At 45.1% G+C, this 20,467-nt stretch overlaps 1 protein-coding gene across 9 annotated transcripts in view; it reads right to left on the reverse strand.

Annotated features, from left to right (window-relative positions):
- Positions 1-20,467, reverse strand: part of GPATCH8 (G-patch domain containing 8) — a 102,660-nt gene that overhangs the window by 5,799 nt on the left and 76,394 nt on the right. For all 9 annotated transcript variants that reach the window (XM_060254553.1, XM_060254554.1, XM_060254562.1 and 6 more), the window contains 3 exons: positions 20,226-20,312; positions 17,181-17,324; positions 2,019-2,149 (listed from right to left, as the gene is read on the reverse strand). In XM_060254553.1, the coding sequence (XP_060110536.1) occupies positions 2,019-2,149; positions 17,181-17,324; positions 20,226-20,312 (362 nt within the window). The remainder of the gene's footprint in view (positions 1-2,018; positions 2,150-17,180; positions 17,325-20,225; positions 20,313-20,467) is intronic.

Raw genomic sequence — 20,467 nt, forward strand, 5'->3', positions numbered from 1 at the left:
AATACCTTCACGCCCACCTTCCATTTACGTTCCCCCCAGGACACTAGAAGTCCTCCCGCCATCGCCCCACCTCCCAAGCACCAAGAATACAGAGCATCACTGCCCCAGACAGAGATGTTTAGTAATACCTTCACGCCCACCTTCCATTTACGTTCCCCCCCGGACACTAGAAGTCCTCCCGCCATTGCCCCACCTCCCAAGCACCAAGAATACAGAGCATCACTGCCCCAGACAGAGATGTTTAGTAATACCTTCACGCCCACCTTCCATTTACGTTCCCCCCAGGACACTAGAAGTCCTCCCGCCATCGCCCCACCTCCCAAGCACCAAGAATACAGAGCATCACTGCCCCAGACAGAGATGTTTAGTAATACCTTCACGCCCACCTTCCATTTACGTCCCCCCCCGGACACTAGAAGTCCTCCCGCCATTGCCCCACCTCCCAAGCACCAAGAATACAGAGCATCACTGCCCCAGACAGAGAAGTTTAGTAACACCTTCACGCTCACCTCCCATTTACGTTCCCCCCAGGACACTAGAAGTCCTCCCGCCATCGCCCCACCTCCCAAGCACCAAGAATACAGAGCATCACTGCCCCAGACAGAGAAGTTTAGTAACACCTTCACGCTCACCTCCCATTTACGTTTAATTTGAAAACCAGGGAGTTTTTGTTGAACAACTATGTAAACACATTACAAAATTTGGAAAGGCTGCTGTGATCTAAAAGGTAAAGGTCGTCCCCTGTGCAAACACCAGTTGTTTCCAACTCTGGGGTGACGTCGCAGCACGACGTTTTCACTGCAGGCTTTTTTATGGGTTGGTTTGCCATTGCTGTGATCTAACCGATATCTAACCATTATTCTAAACAGAACTTCTGTGATCTAATATTACTATAAGCCTCCTTGAAGCACAAGGAGAGATGTGGTATAAAAGCTTTCATAAATAAACCAGAACATTCATGGAAAAAAATCGAATATCTATTAATCATTTTTTAAAAGATGTGCAGGAGTCCAGCCATCATGGCTGCAGAGAAATAAAAAGGCCATTGTTGCAATAGACTAAATGGCTATTTTAATTATTGACTTCATTTCTATCCGCCTTTCTCTCCAGTGAGGGCTCAAAGCGGCTTCTATTGTTTTCATCTCCTCCATTCTGTCTTCACAATAACCTTGTGAGGTAGGCGGGGCTTTTTTTGTAGCAGGAACTCCTTTGCATATTAGGCCACACACCCCTGATGTAGCTAATCCTCCAAGAGCTTACAGGGCTCTTAGTACACAGCTTACTATAAGCTCCAGGAGAATTGGTTACATCAGGGATGTGTGGCCTAATGTGCAAAGGAGTTCCTGTGACAAAAAAGCCCTGGAGGTAGGTTAAGATGAGTGTGTGGGAGTGGCCTCAAAAGCCACCCAGCCAGCTTCCGTGGAAGACTGGGGATTCAAACCTGGGTTTCCAGATCCCAGCCCAACACTCCAACCATGATACCAGGCTGGTTCTCATAAATGGCTGGTAAAAGGTAGTCCCCTGTGCAAGCACCAGTCGTTTCTGACTCTGGAGTGACGTCGCATCAGGACGTTTTCATGGCTTTTTATGGGGTGGTTTGCCATTGCCTTCCCCAGTCATCTACACTTTCCTCCCAGTAAGCTGGGTGCTCATTTTACCGACCTTGGAAGGATGGAAGGCTGAGTCAACCTGGAGCCAGCTACCTGAACCCAGCTTGTGCCGGGATCGAACTCAGGTCGTGAGCAGAGTTCGGACCGCAGTGCTGCAACTTTCCACTCTGCGCCGCGGGGCACTTATGGATGGTACATGACATAAGTTATCAATGAGGCCAGAAGCAGGGCCAGAAGCAGCTCGGCACCCCGCCCAAGCTCCCACTGACAATCCCTTCCCAAAGAACGTTTACACCGACTGAGAATGTTACTGAAATGCATTTTATATTCCTGCGAACTGATCTGGGAGCCAATTTGGGATGAAATCTAACACAGAAGTATAATAATTCAGCAGGCCACCATATATACCATTCAGGCTGCTTTCTCTGCTCAGCAAGCTCATGCAGACGCCGGAGGGCTTTCTCCTGCTTCCTTTCATCTTTCCGGGATCTTGAAGAGACATTCCGAGCAAATTCTCTTTGCTTGAGATCCTTCAGTCTCTGCAAAGAAGCACAGGGGAAGAGTGAAACTGGTTTTCCCCCCCTTCCCTTATTCAGTCCAGGCTTAGCCACTAGACAATTCAGGTTGAGACCTCCCCCCCCCCCCGCCTTTGTCTCAGATAAGAGGGACAGGACCCCATCTGAGATGCTGGAGAGCTGCTGCCAATTACAGTGGTCAGACCAGCCAAATAGTTTTGACTTGGTGTAAGGCTACTTTTGTCAGGCGGACACCATCAACTGTTAATCTGCCAGATGTTTCAGCGGAACGGCCGTTTCATCCCACAGTAAATTCTGCGATCCAGATCTAAGTACCCTCTGGGGAACGTGTGGGGAGAGACGGTCCCTAAGGTAGACAGGTCCTCTGTCATACAGGGCTTTAAAGGTGATAACCAGCACTTTGTAGTGAATCCGGAATACTATTGGCAGCCAGTGCAGTTGCCGCAGCCCTGGCTGTATGTGCTCCCGTATAGAGAGACCCAATAACAGCCTGGCTGCCGCGTTCTGCACCAACTGCAGTTTCCGGATCCGAGACACGGGCAGCCCCATGTAGAGGGCACTGCAGTAGTCTAGTCTCGAGGTGACCGTTGCATGGATCACAGTTGCTAAGTCGCTGTGCTCCAGAATGGGGACCAACTGTCATGCCCGCCTAAGGTGGAAAAAGGCGGATTTCGCAAATCATTGATAAAGATGTTGAACAAAACAGGTCCCAGGACAGATCCTTGAGGCACTCCACTTGTCACTCCTCTCCAAGAGGATGAGTACTCTTGGATGCAGTTCATCTGGTCCTGAGGACTTGGTTTCATTTAAAGTAACTAGGTGTTTATGTACTACCCCTATGCTGATCCTAGGTTGGAACTCCATACCCTCATTATATGTTTCATCCCACAGATCCTAGGTTGGAATTCCATACCCCCATTATATGTTCTGTTTCTGCCATGTAGGAAGCTACAAATAAGAAATGAAGAAGCTGGAATACACAGGAGGAACAAGGGGAAGGATTTTTTTTCTTCTTCCTTAGGCAATCCATCTATGACCACAATGTCATAAAATTCACAACCCAATCCTAGGTGCGATTATCTGGAAGGGAACACCACAGAGTTTAAGAGATGTTTCCTAGTAAGTATGTTTAAAATTTCAGGGCAGCCTTAAATAGAGCATAACCGGAATAAAAGGCTACAGAGCTGAATTTTTTTCAATCTGACCTCAAAACGCCAAAATCTGAACAAAAATTAGACATAGTACTTTGGCTACAGAACGAAGCAACCTGTCAGATTATAGGCTATATTAACTAGCGCAACTGTTGTTCAAAGTCAAGGTGCAGAATTGAACAAACAACAAGACGTGCTCTTTGCATTCTCACTGACATTAGTGATTACCTCCCACTATAATTTGAGCCACACAAGAATATTTTTAGGACTGCATGAAACACCGTTAGCAACCACCTTCTGCGTGTGATTACTGGGGCAAGACAGTGTTAACCCTTCCACTCAGAACTTCAACCCAAATGCAGCACTTGAAGCTCAACCAAACCCAAATCAACTCAGGAGGCATGCTGATTTGGCTTTTCATTCTGCCACTTCTCCCAGCATAACAAGCAAAATACAATCAAACACACAAGCGAGCTTTGAAAAAAAAATCACAAGAAAAAGTACTCTGTAGTTTAAATAAGCGTGCATGATGAAAGTCCGAGGACCTGCCTACCTTAGGGACCGTCTTTCCCCATACGAACCCCAGAGAGTGCTGAGGTCAGCTGGGAAGAACTTGCTAACTATCCCCGGGCCGAGAGAGGTAAAGCTTCAGAGTACCCGTGATCGGGCTTTCTCTGTTATGGCTCCACGCCTATGGAACCAGCTTCCGGAGGATCTGCAGGCCCTGCGGGAATTCGAACAGTTCCGCAGGGCCTGCAAGACCACCCTGTTTAGATTGGCCTTCACCGATTAAGGGAAACTGCTAGTGAAACCTATGCAATAGCACCAGTATATTAATTTTAATGATTTTATTGATTTTAAGAGTTTTAGTAGAATTTTAATTAATGTGTTAATTAGTTATGTTCAAATACCTTGTAAAACTAATGTATTGATTATGTTGTTAGCCGCCCTGAGCCTGCTTCGGCAGGGAGGGCGGGATCCAAATAAAAATTGATTGATTGAATTATTCCGTGGCGGCCGCAACAACAAAGACACAGTTCAGTCAGAATAGAAATTAGAAATCAGTGAATTTACTACAGAGACCAGTAGCACCTTCAAACTAATAAAATTTGTGGTAGGGTATGAACTTTCATGAGACACTGGTTCACTTCTGCAGATGCAGCTAGAATGTATCTAAGGAAGTGAGAAGTGACCCATGAAAACTCATACGCTATCATAAATTTTGTTAGTCTTGAAGGTGCTACGGGGCTCTTACTCTTTTCTACTGCTACAGTCTACTTTCTACTGCTTTTCTACTTTTCTACAGCTACTTTTCTCGATCTATTACAGAATGGAGTGCATTCCTCTTAAGCAAAACAATGGGATTCCCCTTTTTGGGGAAAAAAAGGGTTACACTTACCTGTTAACTGTTGTTCATCCGGTAGTCACTGTGCAGGCACATGGGTACCACGCAGGTGTGCAGGTCCGCTGCCAGATTTTTTTTTACTAGCAGAGTAACAGAGCAGGAAGAGCCCCTCCCAACTGGAGACACACATGTTGTTTCCTGCCGAATTGTCACATGCTCCAGGGAGGGGCTCTGCACACTTCCTCAGTTCTGAGCTGCTGCTGTGAGCTGGAGACGAGGAAATATTTTTATACCGGAGGAATTGCTCACAGTGATGTAGGAGGGAGGGACGTGTGCCTGCACAGAGTGACAACTTGATGAACAACAGTTACAGGTAAGCGGAACACTGCTTTCATCGTTGTCCTGGGCAGATGGGAGACTATAAAGCTGACTTACCAGGTGATGGGATGAGCAAATCACGCGAATACGGAATGCAAGACTACTGTCCCCGCTGATGTCTCCCTTCTTGTGTTAATCCCTACAGCAGGGGTTCCCAGCCCCCAGTCCGTGGACCGGCCTGTTAGCAACCAAGCCACTACTCCTTGCCCACCACCACCCCTGGCGCGATCAGGGCACTGCGATGAGGCTCGGGCTGCTTCGTCAGGGCCTGGACTGATTCTAAGTTATTTGAACATCACGCTGAAGGAGGCTTCTCCACCCCTTAACTTCCAAACAACTTAGAATCAGCCCAGGCCCTGTCGAAGTGGGTAGGGCCGACTCCGAGCCTCCTCTGGTGGGGGAGGGGGGCGGAGCACGGTGCGACGCTGGGGAAAGGGAGGGAGGGGGTGGGCCCTGGCAATGGCGGGGAGCCGAGCCTCGTCATGTGGGCGATGGAGCACGACGCCGCGCTGCACCATTGCAAAACGCAGGTGGGGGTGGAGCATGGTGCGGCACTAGGGAAGGGAAGGGAAGGGGGTGGGTCCTGGTGGCAGCAGCAAAACCATTCCCTGGTGCCAAAAGCTTGGGGACCACTGCCCTACAGAATAATGCTTGATGGAAGGTATCCACAGATTTCAGTCAAAGCAATGCCTCTTTGAAAGGCTGCTGACTTGGAGATCTTGTCTAGTGTGCTCTGATATTTAATGGGCACAGGATGGAAGCTTGGCCACAGGCTATCTTGAAAGTAGTGATGATCCATCTAGATATAGCTTTGGCTGACGCTTTGGATATACATATGGAGCAGAGGTCCATCAGTGGCTATTAGCCACAGTGTATTGTTGGAACTCTCTGTCTGGGGCAAGTGATGCTCTGTATTCTTGGCGCGGGGGGGGGGGGGAGTGGGAGGTCTTCTAGTGTCCTGGCCCCACTGATGGACTTCCTGATGGCACCTGGTTTTATGAACCAGGAAAAATCTAGAATAACTACCAAACTGTGAAGCAGAGGGACCTAAACTTTGAACTGCACCCCTCTGCCAATGATTTTTTTAACTCCGTAATCAACTCAGGGGAAAACACTGTCAACTGCTTGTGGAAATGTTTGCAACAGGGGTAAGTGAATGAACTCTAGATGGTAACAGTCTTTAACAATGGACAGTACCCAGGCACTGGATATAATACTATGTCATTGTGGTAGGAAACTAGACAGCCCATCCTAAAATGTGGACAAAGGTGGGTTGCCCCCTGATTTAGTCAGAAAGCAGGCTTTGCCCCAAGCCAAACTGGATCAGTGTGACCGTAACAAGACTAAGGCACTCTGCATAGGTCTGCTGTTGGAAACTTTGGGTGGTACAAATTGCTGTAGCACAGCTACTACTGTGATCTAAGTGTAAATAACACCCATTTTGCCATCGCTCCACTAGCTGCCCATCAACTGCCAGACTCACTCCAAGGTACTAGCTATCGCATAGCTAGTTCCCCACCAGCCTCACTCATTAAGCAGGGCTTTTTCTAGGCACCTCCTGGCAAATGGTTGAGATCAACAACTGTCCACACATGTACCTTCCACCTGCCTTGTGGAACGGCCTGTCTGAGAAGGTCAGAAAGCAGCCCCCCCCCCATACTTCTGGCATCTCACAAACTACGTAAAACAGAATTGTTCAAGAGGCCATTTTTATAAATGATAAATTAGGCTTATATTATGATACGATTGATCAAGGATGTGATTTAATAAGCGGCACAAGACACAGGATACATTAACGTGTTCGTTCTCTTGCTCTCACTACAATATTATTTTCCTACGTAATTCCACTTTGCAGCATTGTTGAACGTTCCGTACTAATGTGTTTGCTTGGTTCCCAGATTTCTGTAATTCTAGTCCTACTGTTTTGCTCATCTGATGCCTTATTACGTTGACTCCACAGACTTACATTGGGCAATCCACCTTGAGTCTCCATGAGAACGACGGACTGCAAAACAATTAAATAGAGCTTAGGGTACTTGGGGACCTATTAAGTCCTAGTCATTCCTACTTGAAGAGTAACCCCTTCATATACCGTATTAAAAGCAAAGCAAAGCAAAATGAGAACATCTAGGAAAACTGTACCTACCCAAGAGCGAACAAACGCAGGTGAGTGGAGAAAACGGCACAAACGTGAGCGGCGCCATCGACAGCTGCACGGCTCTCCGCAATAAAGCCTCACAGCTATCACCGTGACAGGGGCTGAACCCGCTCTTGTAACTATTCTGAGCGCTCCTACTATTAAAGAAAATTATAGTCCACCATTAATGATGAGCCACAAATGACACTTTCCCCTTAGTTCTTAGACAAGCTGTGGGAAGTGAAGAGTGCTGCAAACTGTGATCATCTTTAGAGGATGGGCATGAGCTGTGGCACAACTGAAAGGCTGCGTTTGTTACACTGGATGACACAAAAGGGCTCTTGCGGGGATTTGTTTTGAGTTGGTAGGCTTACGGCTTCCAGGATGCCTTCAGCTACACCATTAGCTTTCTCGGCGTGGTGCATTTTCTTTTGTTTCGTGGAAGACCTTTTATCGTTAGGAAAGCCTAAACTTGGGCATTTCCTCATGGCATGTTGCTTAATTGCCCCTATCCAGCAACGCTGCCAGTAAATTATTCCTTGCTCTGTCGAACGATTTCGAGATGAGGAGACGGATACTTTCCCTCTTCTCCTGCACCCAAGGTAAAAGACATGTTGAAGCGACTGGCAAATGCATGCTCAAGTCATACAGTCTTACTGCGCTGAGCATCCAGATCAGAAGGGGCCCCCCTGTATGAAGGAGGCTATCTCAATGTTTTCCTTGCTTCAGCGGTTTGCTTCCTTTGGCATCAGCCCACTTGAGAGGTGACCCTGGACAAATTCAAAACCAACCTTGTCACTCTGGAAATATTCTCAAGAGCACTTGGCAGAGGAGAAAAATGCACGGAAACAGAATGTGTAGAAGACACTGATTTGGCTCAAAAATAACCCTGCACATGCAAGCCTGCCTATGAATATATAATGCTGGGGGACAATTTCCACCAAGGGAAATATTCCTGCTCATTCAAACACACTTGTCGAAAGAAGCTGCCCTTCAGAACAAGAGAGAAACGCTGGTTATCACAATCGCATCAGGGAAATGGGAAATGCGGTTGCCGATGCACATTCTTGAGCTGCTTAGCTTGCAAGTTTAAGGTTTCTATTATGTGCCTGGAGACAAAAACCTGCTTCAGTGTTCATGAAAATTATCTCTGCAAAAAAATGTTTGGATAAGTTGAGATTAGTAATTAAACTGACTGTTCTTACACAGAATAAAAGGGCAGAGATGGCTTTTGCGCTATTACATTGCCTTCCCAGAAGTTTGTTTATAGAATCATAAGAGTTGAAAGGGGCCAGGCAGGACATCCAGCCTAACCCCCTGCTCAATACAGGACCAGTCTAGAGTGTTCCTGACAAGTGTTTGCCTAAAGGCAAGCACCAATAATTTCTGACTCTGGGGTGACATCGCATCATGACGTTTCCACTAGCCACTGCTTAAAGACAGCCAGTGATTTTAAATAAATAAATAAGGTGAGGGGGAGCTCACAACCTCGCTCAGTAGCTAATTCCAATGTTGAACAACTCTTAATTACTGTAAAAAAAGTTTTTCTGAATATCCAGCCAGTTACTTCCCACCCTTAATTTAAAACCATCATTGCGAGTCCTATCCTTGCTGCCAACAGGAACAGCTCCCTGCCCTTCAAATCCTTCAAGAGAGCAATTCTGCCCCCCCCCCTCCCCAACCTCCTCTTCTTCAGACTGAACATTCCCAAGTCCCTCCGCCTTCCCTCCTAGGGCTGCTTGGTCTCCTGGCCCCTGATCCTCCTCACTCTCCTCTGTACCCGCTCCATTCTGTCCACATCCTTCTTGAGGTGAGGCCTCCGGAATGGAACACAATACTCCAGGTGTAGCCGGACCAATGCAATACACGGCAGAACTGTGAGATTCTGGATTTGGATGTTATGCTTCTGTTGATACACCCCAAGATCGTGTTAACCCTTTTCTGTCACTGCATCACACTAGCTGATCATATTTAACTCATGGTCAACCCGTACCCCCAAGATCTTTTTCACATACACTGCTACCCAGAAGTGGATCCCCTATCCAGCATGAGTGTTCCTCATTTTCATTACCTAGATGTAGAACTCAGCACTTATCCTCGCAAAATTTCATCCACCCACTTTCCTTGCACGTTCAGATCTTGTTGCATTCTATCTCTACCTCCTGGTATGTTTGCCGCTCCTCCCAATTTGTTGTCATCTGCAAATTTAATGAGCAGTCCCTCCACACCCTCATCCAGATTGTTTATAAAAATACTGAAAAGTACCAGGCCCAGAACCAAACACTGTGGCACCCCACTGGATACTTCTCTCCATTTAGACGAAGTGCCACTTGACAACTGCTCTTTGAGTGAGGCTCTCCAACCAGCTCCCTATCCGCCTAGCTATCCTAGAGGCCAGTCCACAGTCCTCTAGCTTACCCATCAGAACATCATGGGCAACCCTGTTAAAAGGTTCACTGAAATCCAGGTAGACAACATCAACAGCACTCCCTCTATCTTGTCACTGGATCAAAGAAGGAAATGAGGTTGGGTCTGGCAGGACCTGTTAGGAACAAATCCATGCTGGCTTCTCCAGATCACCAAGTTGTCCTTTAAGTGCTTGCAGATGGATCCCTTTAAAATCTACTCCAGTATCTTCCTTTGAACAGAGGTCAGGCTGACCTGCAGTTTCCAGTGTCATTCTTCCTCCTTTTTATGAAAACTGGGGTAACATCTGCCCTCCTCTAGTATTGTGGCATGTCTCCCGTCCTCCAAGAGCTCTGGAAGTTGATGGTCAAAGGCTCTGCAAGCTCTCTAGAAAATTCTTTGAGCACTCTTGGGCTGGGGGATTTGTACTCCGGTCTGGGAGATTTGTACTCATTCAGTGCAGCCAGGCGCTTCTCAACTACCTCTCCAAATTAATCTCCATTTTACTGTCAACAGGTAGAATGATGACTGCAGCCCACTGGAAGAAACCTACATCTTCCTCCTGCAGAGAACTGGTTGCATCATATTTGGTCAGATTTTATTATGGCCAAAATAGCAGTCTGTTCTATACAACCATACTCTGAAAGAGCATATGACAATTTTGTCATAATATGGTTTCCAATTGTTCAACATCTAACAGAAAATGATTTCCTTCCAGATAACTGTTTATAAAACATGGTCTTCCACCCCCCACCCCCCATTTTTATTGGTTTATTTTAAATTTTAATGTAATTTTAACTTAATGTTAACTCTTAATTCGTTAGTATGTTTTTAATTTTTTTTTTGAGGTTTGATTTTGCATGAGAATTGCACTATTAACAGATAGACCAAGAAGGCGCAGGTGACACTGACCTATAGTCTCTGATTTGCAATAACTAAGGAATGCTAGATGGTATTCTTTCTACTGTGGAAGCCCTGTAATAAACTAATTGTATTGTTCACCGATGTGCAAATGGTAACTTCACAAATTGAAAGGGTGATACAGCTTTCGTCAAAACCATTTACTGTTAGTGTGGCTGATGGGTAAGTTTTTTGCATTTTGTTTACTGACTGAGTCACTGTTTCAGTTTTTAAAATGCTAATATGATTCTGACAATTGTTAATCAGGGGTGGAATTCTAGCAGAAGCTCCTTTGCATATTAGGCCACACACCCCTGATGTAGAATCCTCTGAGAACTTACAAGGCTCTTTTTTTAAGCTCTTGGGAGGATTGGCTACATCAAGGGGTTGTGGCCTAAAATGCCAAGGAGCTCCTGCTAGAATTCCACCCTGATTGTTATACACTGTATGCACTTTAAATGGACAGCAAGAATTTTTAACTGGTACTGAGACTGTGGTATTCTTTTTCTCGATGCTGTTTGCTAAGGCTACGAGCTAATGCAATAAAGTTTATGTGTGTGTGTGTGTGTGTATATGTGTACAACCAGTTGGACTTATTGACTTATTTATGAGTATTTTTAAAAAACATGCATGAGTCTGCAGCTGTTTTACAGCTGTGACCTTGCACTGAATGAGCCTGTTGGCATGAAACTGATATCTTCAGCTCTTTATTTCATTGGTAATTATGTGGCTTTCTAGCGTATTTACTTTTGTGAATTTGATATGGACTGAAGATGCCAGTGCTGTTCCACGGATTATATCATGGTTTTGTATACCATAAGGTAATTACTGTATTTCTTTTGTGGGTTGCAGGGTTTAAACACTGGCAAGTGTTTAATTGTTTCTGGAGAAAGAAAGAAAGAAAGAAAGAAAGAAAGAAAGAAAGAAAGAAAGAAAGAAAGAAAGAAAGAAAGAAAGAAAGAAAGAAAGAAAGAAAGAAAGAAAGAAAGAAAGAAAGAAAGAAAGAAAGAAAGAAAGAAAGAAAGAAAGAAAGAAAGAAAGAAAGAAAGAAAGAAAGAAAGAAAGAAAGACACTTTGTGTCTGAAGAAAGAATAACACTTATTTATCTGAAGAAGACAATTTGAAATGTCCTGCTAGCAGTTGTAATATATACATAAGGCTTCCAGCATTTTGATTTGTGGCTGATTCTTCAATGATGTCATTCAGTTCTTCTTGTGTAACCCTCTTATTCATGCTTTCTTGCAAGTAGCCATTGGATTTTCTTGTTCCTGATATATATTTCTTCTATGTAATCGCATATGTTTTCCAAAATGTTTTCATACTTAAAAAAAAATCTTTCATGTTTTTCAAAATATATTTTCATCCATTTTTCATTGTTAGTGGGTAGCTCCCCCGTCTCCCCCCCTTTTCTAGGTCAATCAAAAGCGGCTCATTTGTCATTTATAGAAGTTCCCTCAAAAGAGCACCGAGCAAGATGAGTAGCCATGTTTGTCTGTAGCGGCAGAAAAGACCAGTAGCGCCTTCAAAACTAACCAAATACTTTGTTAGTCTTTAAGGTGGTTCTGGACTCTTGCTCATTCCTCAAAAGAGCAATCAGTCTATGGGACAAGCAGTAAGCATGAGGGGTGTGTGTGTCTAGTTTCAAAATCTGCATTAATACTGGGTACTATCCACTCAGAAGTCTCCTGCATGAGTGTGGCTAAAATGAATAATCCAGTATCAGTCAAAGAGACCAATGGTTGGCATCCATGGTCTCCACTTAAGAGGGCGAATGGATGAAGATTCAAGAATCCCTGAGCAGGAGCGCTCCTCACTGCCCACAGTACCCACTCTCTTACCTGGCAAGATCCTTCAAACAAAGTCCAGAACAAAACTTACTTGAATATGAACTTCTTTTCCTTTCCTTCTTGAGACAGATGTACGGCGCTGCACCACAAGCCTATGCAGGGCCAACAACTGATCAAGCTGCCTGTAATTAATTAATCTCCAGCTAGCCCAGCAGTCCTCTCAAGGCGAGCTTAACTAGCTAATAATAACCAAGGTCATTACTGCACATTCCAGCAGAGGATTTGCTTGGATGCCTGAGCATGCTTCCCTAGCAGATCAAGTATTGCTAGCCCCAAACTGAATCCTGAAGAAAGTATATGCCACCTCAGTTATGATGAAAACTCTTGCTTTTAATGGCCGGGGACAGGCCCATAGTCACGGGGGCCTCTGGGGGGGGGGGCATGGCCCCTCTATTAAAAAAAAACCCCTTCCTCCTGTAGGGACCCTCCGTTGGAAAGCCTGGGGGGGGGGGTGGAGTTTGAACCAAGGGGTCTTCAGCCCTCACTGCAAACAGGGCCGTCCGCCCCCACTGGCTTTTCCCGCGCTGCAGGAAAGCCCAGTGGGGGAGGGGGAGGGAGTTTGCATCAAGGCCTCCTCTCAAGGAGCCCTCAGTGCAAACAGGACCATCCAGTGCAAACAGGGCCATCCGGATCCGCTGGCCTTTCCAATGCCGTGGAAAAGCCCAGCAGGGGTGGGGCTCCTCAAGACAAAGAGAGAGAGAGAGCCAGCACGAAAGATAGGCGGACTCAGTAAGAGAGCTGTCGAGAGAGAGAGAGAGCGAGAGCCAGCACGAAAGATAGGCGGACTCAGTAAGAGAGCTGCCGAGAGAGAGCGAGAGCGAGCGAGAGACAGCACGAAAGATGGGGACAGAGTAAGAGAGAGAATGAGAGAGAGAGACAGGCAATGTTGAAGTAGACATTATGAGTCTCCGAGTCTAAGACAACAATGGTTGATGCATCAACAATTACGTCAGTCGGGGCCAAGAGCTTGGTTGGTACTGACAACAACGATGGGGATGGAGCCCCCTGTAGCAGTACCAAGTCCGGGTCCAAATATTTTTGGGTTTTTCTCACTCTCTTTGGATTCAAAGACAAATGTGACAAGTATTTTGATGCTTTGTCGGGCTTATGCTTTTTAACTGCTGAAGCAGTTGAAGCTGCCAAGTCAGTTGAGCCCCTTCTAACCGGGGAAGCAGTACAAATCGAGGGATCCGAGTGAGACATTGGTGGTTTGAGAGAAATTTCAGCAAGATGGCTCCTAAGCCTCATGCCCTGATCTTTTCGCATTTGTTTAGCAAACACTGTAAGGAGCCCTGTGGCACAAAGTGGTAAGCTGCAGTCCAAGCTCTGCTCACGACCTGAGTTCGAACCTGGCGGAAGCTGGGTTCAGTTAGCCGGCTCAAGATTGACTCAGCCTTCCATCCTTCCGAGGTCGGTAAAATGAGTACCCAGCTTGCTGGGGGAAAAGTGCAGATGATTGGGGAAGGCAATGGTAAACCACCCCATACAAAGTCTGCCATGAAAATGCTGTGATGTGACGTCATCCCACGAGTCAGTAACAACTCAGTGCTTAAAGTAAGTCCATTCCATGCAGGAACTTCAGATGAAGGGATCCACAAAATGAAGAGACTAACAGACTTTTTAAGAAGCTTTTAGACAAAGAACAAAATGTAGAACAATACTGAAGATGAAGAGGAGATGAAGACTAAGGAGAAAGATGAACTTAAGGCAGCTGAGAAGAACTCAACAAAGTAGTTTTTCCCCAGATCAGCAGTTAGGAAGAAACCAAACAGGAAGGGCGCTTTCCCCTTGCTCCAGGCATGCAAAATTGATACCTGCTCCCCAGAGCAAGGAAGAAAATGCACCAAAAGCCAAAGGCTAGCTCTTGGAGTTCTCCGAGGTCAGGTTCGTGCTCCAGCACGGTACCCATGTGTGGGACTGTCCTGAGAACACGAAGAAGATCTTTCGAGATGATGGCACAGGTTCGATAGCAGCAATCTCTGGCAGATGTCTGATGGCATCCTGTGTGCACTGTCACTTTATGGAACACTGAGGAACTAGTCAACGCAGGAATCTGGCATGAGGTGAGGTGATGGATTCTATTGAATAGCCGTGGGGGTTATGTCTCCCTCATGGCTGATAAATTCCAGGCTTGGTGGAATTTTTGATGCAATCCCACCACTAGAGCTAACCTGGTGTTAACTTTTGTAGTTGGTGTTGCTTTCTTCCCTTACTGGAGGGCTGGCATTTGGGCTATCTTGTGGCTCTGAGGTTTGGCATGGATCTGAGCCTTGACTGCTCGAGTCCAATCCAAATCAGGGTAGGGGCAAAAAAGCTGCAGGGTTTTTAATGCTCTCCACAGCAGAGAACTGAGATCCACAGGAGAAAAAAAGGACAGCGAATTGGCTAGCTCTGTTGATGGACTTCCTGGCCCAGCAGCCGGCCTTCCTCTTTATCCAGATGTGTATCGCAATCCTCTGACCCTAAGGGAGATCTCTATCTTCAGATCTGCTGTCTGGGAAATCTGAGTTATTGCTCCTAATGAGGAGAGAGCTTTTACATACTACCTTGGTGGGCCAGGAAAAGCCTTTTTCTCTGTCAGGAGGCCCTGAAGCAGCTCGTGCGCTCTCTCTCTTTTAAAGATGCTTGTGCAGTGTGGAAGAGAAGCCTCACTATTTTTTCCCCTCAAGGGGCTCTTTTTTATTCTCTAACAGATAGGAGACAAATCTAGCCAGTCCTGAAAACTGGTGGAACTCCCTCCTCTTGGTTTCCCACATGGTGGGGAACTATTATCTCCCACTCAGCACTTCGATGGCTCCTGGAGGCTGCGTTGAGCAGGCCTGATGGGCTTCCTGGTTGGTCAGTAGAGGGCACAGTTCTGGTGCCACAAGCAAACCAGCTTCTTTGACGTTTTGAGCCGGACCCCAGATAATCATTGTTTCTCTCCAGGAGCTCTGCCGCAGCAGAGGCAAAGAGGACCACAGAGACCTTCTGCTCTGCAGCCTGGGGAAAATATTCCCCAACTCTCCCTTGAAGAAGGCCCCATGGCTGGAGGCCTCAGTCGCTTATCCTGGTGAAGACATCACCACCACTGAAGCGGCAGGCAACAGCAGGTCTCTTCAAGGGCAACGATATCACAACAAAACAAAGGATTTTATTTTTAAACAAAGGGAAAGGCACACAATTAGAGGAGAAAAAAAAATGCAACCGAAGAGCTTCTACAATGAAATTCTCAGGCGCTCTCTGAATCCATTGCTCTCTCAGGCAGCAGCTAAGCGGTGGGCTCCTCCTTCCCAGAAGACGGAAAGTGCAATAAATTTTCTCTCCGGGGATTGTGGGAAGAGGGACCCAAGAGTATCAGAAGTGTCGTCCTCCCCCTTGGGAGAGAACTACTCTGTACATTCCTCTAACATTCCGTTTAGATTCCAACAGGACGAATGATACAATGCTCACCCCATTGCAAATTTACCTTTGCCAGAGTTACTATGGTGGCTAAACCAGAATAATTGACTGGTTATGTACTTTGCTTTTATATTCATTTGTTAATTTTTCTCTCGATATAAATTCACATTTGCTGTCAATTGTATCGATTTTACCAATGTTTGCCTGCTAGAACAACATGTATTTACTTGTTTGCATTTATGGAAAACCAAAAACTGTAAATTATCAAGTTATCAAATAAACGTGAACTTTTCACTAAAAAAAAAAAAAAAGGTAGTTTTCTCAAATGGCAGCCAGAACATCTCTGTCAGGATGCTTGCTTGAAGGGACCAATGCACATGCTCCAGACAGATGTCTAGCTACACAACAACCAGGGACTTCATCTGCCGTTTTAGGACTCAGTTATTCAGATGCTGTAACTTCAATACATGCCCCCTCCCCCAAAACCGTCATGTTATTAACATATTTGGCAAATTCATGGCCCATGAATGTAGGTCTAAAGTTCTGAATACATCTAGCTGATTTATTCAGCGAGTTAAATGTACTGCCCAAACCTACCAGCCATCACATGAGAAACAACTCCCGCAACTGAGGAAGGAATATGCAATCCAATATCCAAATTAAGAAAACTATATGGCAAGGTGAAAATAAACGCATGGAAATATGCAGTACTTCGGTTTCATTACTGGCTTACTTAAAGTTTATAAGAATTGAGACATTAACCTTCGCTCTCACTATGCGCCCATGTGTTATTTCAAATGAAACTTCAGTCCTGCAACAGATCTTGGAACATAAGCAATTAGAGTGCCTTTTAGTATGTGCAGAATACAGCTGTCTCACCACCACATCACAGCTTTATCCCTCAATACTTCTAAAAATATATATGGTTTCAAACTTTTTAGTCCCAACGCAACGAATGCGCTTAGCAAAAGGAAACCGGCCTGGAGCACTCTACCTGCTGAAACACCTGCTTTTCTCTGCAGATACCACTGCAATGGCTTTAGTGTTCTCAGAATGAGCCCATTCTGCCGGACGACTTCTTCCATGCAAAAATCCACAGCTTTCCAATGGTTTCTTCTCTCACATTTGAATTGAGGAAATCAATCAATTGATGGGTTTTTAACCACGAGGCTGTGATACCTTCCAAATACTAAAACCCTACTACTATTCCATTTTTCCAGCTAGTTAATCTCTGCTCACCCCCTTAAACTACAAACCTTCAAATAAAAAAAAAACCCAGCTAATCTCCTTTGCATTCTGAACAAATCTCACTTGATACTTGCATTAAGCATCTTAGCTATCAGAATATAGGACTGGATCAAGGGACTCCAAGTTGATGGGAGGCAAGGGGAGGGACAGATGAAGAAGGTAGAGCAGCCTGAAGAAAAGCCGCTGTATGAAGAAAACCACTCATCAGCTAAAGAAATGACATGCAAGGTTGTCTTTTTACCTGTTTGTGGGCATGGTCATAGGAATTTATGTGGTTGTCAAACTCTTGATGCTTTTGATACTGTTTATCACAGAGTTCACAATAGAAGTTGGCTCGAAGGTCTTCGAGGGCCTTGGCAATGGCTTTTTCTTTGTCCACATAATCCTGCAGCAGCAAAAGGAGCCAAAATCAGTAAACCTTCCAATACCCTTTTTTTTCCCCCTAAAGGGGGGGGGCAGCAATACTTTCATGCTTCTCCTTCTCATTGAACCAATCTACTTAGCATTATTGCTGGTATTTCCTGATATTTATATACAGTAACTTCGACAGCAGGTTAGGCATTAAACCAAAGTTACTCTGTTGCCAGCTCAGAGGACTTGCAGGGACTAACAGAAAACAAGGGCTGAGCACAGAGGAAGGGGATGGCAAGTGAGAAGCAAGCAAGGTATCTCTAGCGGGAAAGGTTTCCCTCAGAAGGCAGAGACTGAGGTAGGACTTGCAGGAAGAAGGCCGGCAGGGGAACAGAGAACAGGAAGCCCAATGAGGCAAAGAAAGAAGTGCACAGACCAAGGGCAGTCTGACATCTTGTGGTGTGTATGTGGTCTACTTTTGGTGCGTTTTTTTTGTAACACTAGCATACACATGCTCTGGAATCTCTTCATCCACCAATCTGTTCTAAGTCAAACAGACTCCCTTCCCTGGCAAAAATGGCATTTTGGCAATTATGTGACACTATAAAAACATCACTAGGAGAGGTTGTGAAATCATGAGATGAAAAAAGCACTCAATTAAAAGAACCCCGCAGCCTCTATGATGGGATGACGAAGGGTCACTGGCAATCTCCATGGCCCCAATCCCAGCAAGGGAACAGAAGCCCATGTTTACCCATTAATTTCTCTCTGCTTTGTCCTTTTATTTTCAAACTGCTTTCCCTCTTCTAATTTTTCCCTCCTCTTTCCTTGTGTCATTAGTCTTAACAGTCTGTAAGGGCAAGACGCGTGTGATATTTCCATTTCTGTACAATGCCACCAGACTTGTGTATTAAATTTTAATTGATGTGAGTTGCTTTGCATTTTTTTTTAAATTTAAAAAAGCAGGATATAAACACAGTGAAGAAAAAACGTGGGGAAATAAAAGGCAGCCCAGCCTTTTGTAAAAGGCAGGAATGAAGATAAACTTGAGGAAGTTCCAACTACATGGGTCACCGTAACAGAAAAGGAGCTTGCAGTAGTGGTGATTCATGCTGAAACTGATTCCTCACTTGCAGCTACTCAGCCCCCGAGCTTCTGCTTTCCTGGGTTCAAGTGATCAATTCCCCAACAATTGCTGCACCGGCACATTTTGATCCCCAGCTCCCTCCAATTTCCATTGCAGTTTCTTGCTCTTGTTTTTTTTTTAGATCCAGAAGCTGCGAGGGAAATTGGAGGGAGCTGTGTATCAAAATGCACCTGCAGGCGAGAGCAGAAGCCCAGGGGTGGAACGACTGCTAGTGAGGAACTGATCTGAATCCAGACAAGATGGAGGTGATACTGACACAGCTAATGGTGAACCCTTCTGGATGATGCAAAGTTATTCTTAACTGATCAATATACCTTGATCCACCTTTGTTACTGAAGGAGTAAGTGGGCTTGGTAGAAAGATCTGCCTTTTATTATATGCGTATTGTTTGAAAACGTTGCCTTCTCTTTAGATCTTGCCATGTGGATCCACCTCTCTCACAAATAACTGCAACTCATTTTATGTGGGTTTTTTGTACCTTGAAGCCGTCTTTGAAAGAGGTACAAAATAAAGCTGCTTGGCTAACAGGAGCTTTGCACCGTAAATGCATCATGCCAATAACAAAGAAAGCTCATTGGTTACCTATATGTTTCAGAGCTCAATTCCTGGTGCTGGCTCATGTCTTTAAAACTCTTCACAGCCTATGACTAAAATACCTGTTAGACAGCCTATCCCTGCATACATAGCTGATCAACTGAACTTTTAATAGTAATTAGGGTTTTTATGGTTTTTATTTTGCTATTGTTGCTGGAATCCAAATTTGAATTGTTGACCTGCTGTACTTTTACTGGTATTCTCAATTACTCATGATTTTTAAATATAAAGGCACGATGGTGTTCATATACACAGTCCATTTCTCATACTTGACCAAAGGACTCTACATAAAGATGTCTAAGGTGAAGGAGACCATTCCACTGCACTGGATCTTTAGTGCCTCTTCTCAACCAACCGTTGCATCTGCATGGCATAGCCCAATGGAGCTACTCCAGGTGGTCAGGGGCCTGTTGGGATCTGGCCAGTATGTGGAGGTGGATTGCTTGGTGGCCTACTGTGACCATTTTGCTCAGCACATTGCAGATAAAATCTTGTGCATCTGTTCCAGCTTGAGACTCTATATTATTGACGATAGGACCACGTGGTGGTAGGGTTAGGATGCTGATCTGTCCAGTTGTTTGGGATAATTTTCAGTTTATTCAGTAGGAGGTATGTAGACAAGATCCTTGGAGGTCTGAGTCCATCTCTGTTGGGTCTCAATATTTTTCTGGACACAATCCAAGGTGCTTATGTAAATCTTAAAAGCCCTTCATGGTTTGGGACCAACATACCTCAAGGACCGCCTACACTATTATGAACTGAACTGATTATCACAGTTATCTTTAGAGGGCTTACTATGGGTTCTCCCATCTTCTGAGATTAGGTGGGTGGCAACCCAAGTGCTGGCCATTTTGGTCAGGGTACCAAAACTCTGCAACTCTCTCCCCAGAGAGATTCATCTGCGCCCTGCTGTTGACATCTTCTGCCAGCAGGTGAAGTACGGTAATTTTTGTTTTGTCTGGCTTTCCATCAGTGATCCCACTCCTTCCTCCCCAATATTTTTAACTGTAGTTTTTCATGTTTTTGTATGTATTTTAGTGGTTTTTAATTGATGTTTTTCTTGGTTTTTAAGGTACAATTTTTATCACATTTGTTAGTTGCCTTGGAGGCCCTTATAAGGGCAGAAAGGTGAGTCCATTCAGTCACCCTTTGTAAAATAATCTACAAATACAGGGAGAGAGTTCATTTGGGTACCTTGTATTTCTGCCTCAGCTCTTCCGTATCTTCCTTCTCCACTTCCAAGACCCTCCTCCGTTCTGTAGCATCTTCAGCATAATCAAGCTGAGCAATCAAACAAACAAACTGATTAGCCAGACAATTTTGGGCATTACTCAGTCAGTAAAGAAAATGTCACACACAGCAAGCAATCCCCGAATCTCTTTCAGGCTCATCTCATCTCATCACTAAAAACCAAACAATCTATTAAATTCCGTGAT

This window comes from Heteronotia binoei, chromosome 15 (genome assembly GCF_032191835.1).
Source record: "Heteronotia binoei isolate CCM8104 ecotype False Entrance Well chromosome 15, APGP_CSIRO_Hbin_v1, whole genome shotgun sequence".
Classification (NCBI taxonomy): Eukaryota; Metazoa; Chordata; class Lepidosauria; order Squamata; family Gekkonidae; genus Heteronotia; species Heteronotia binoei.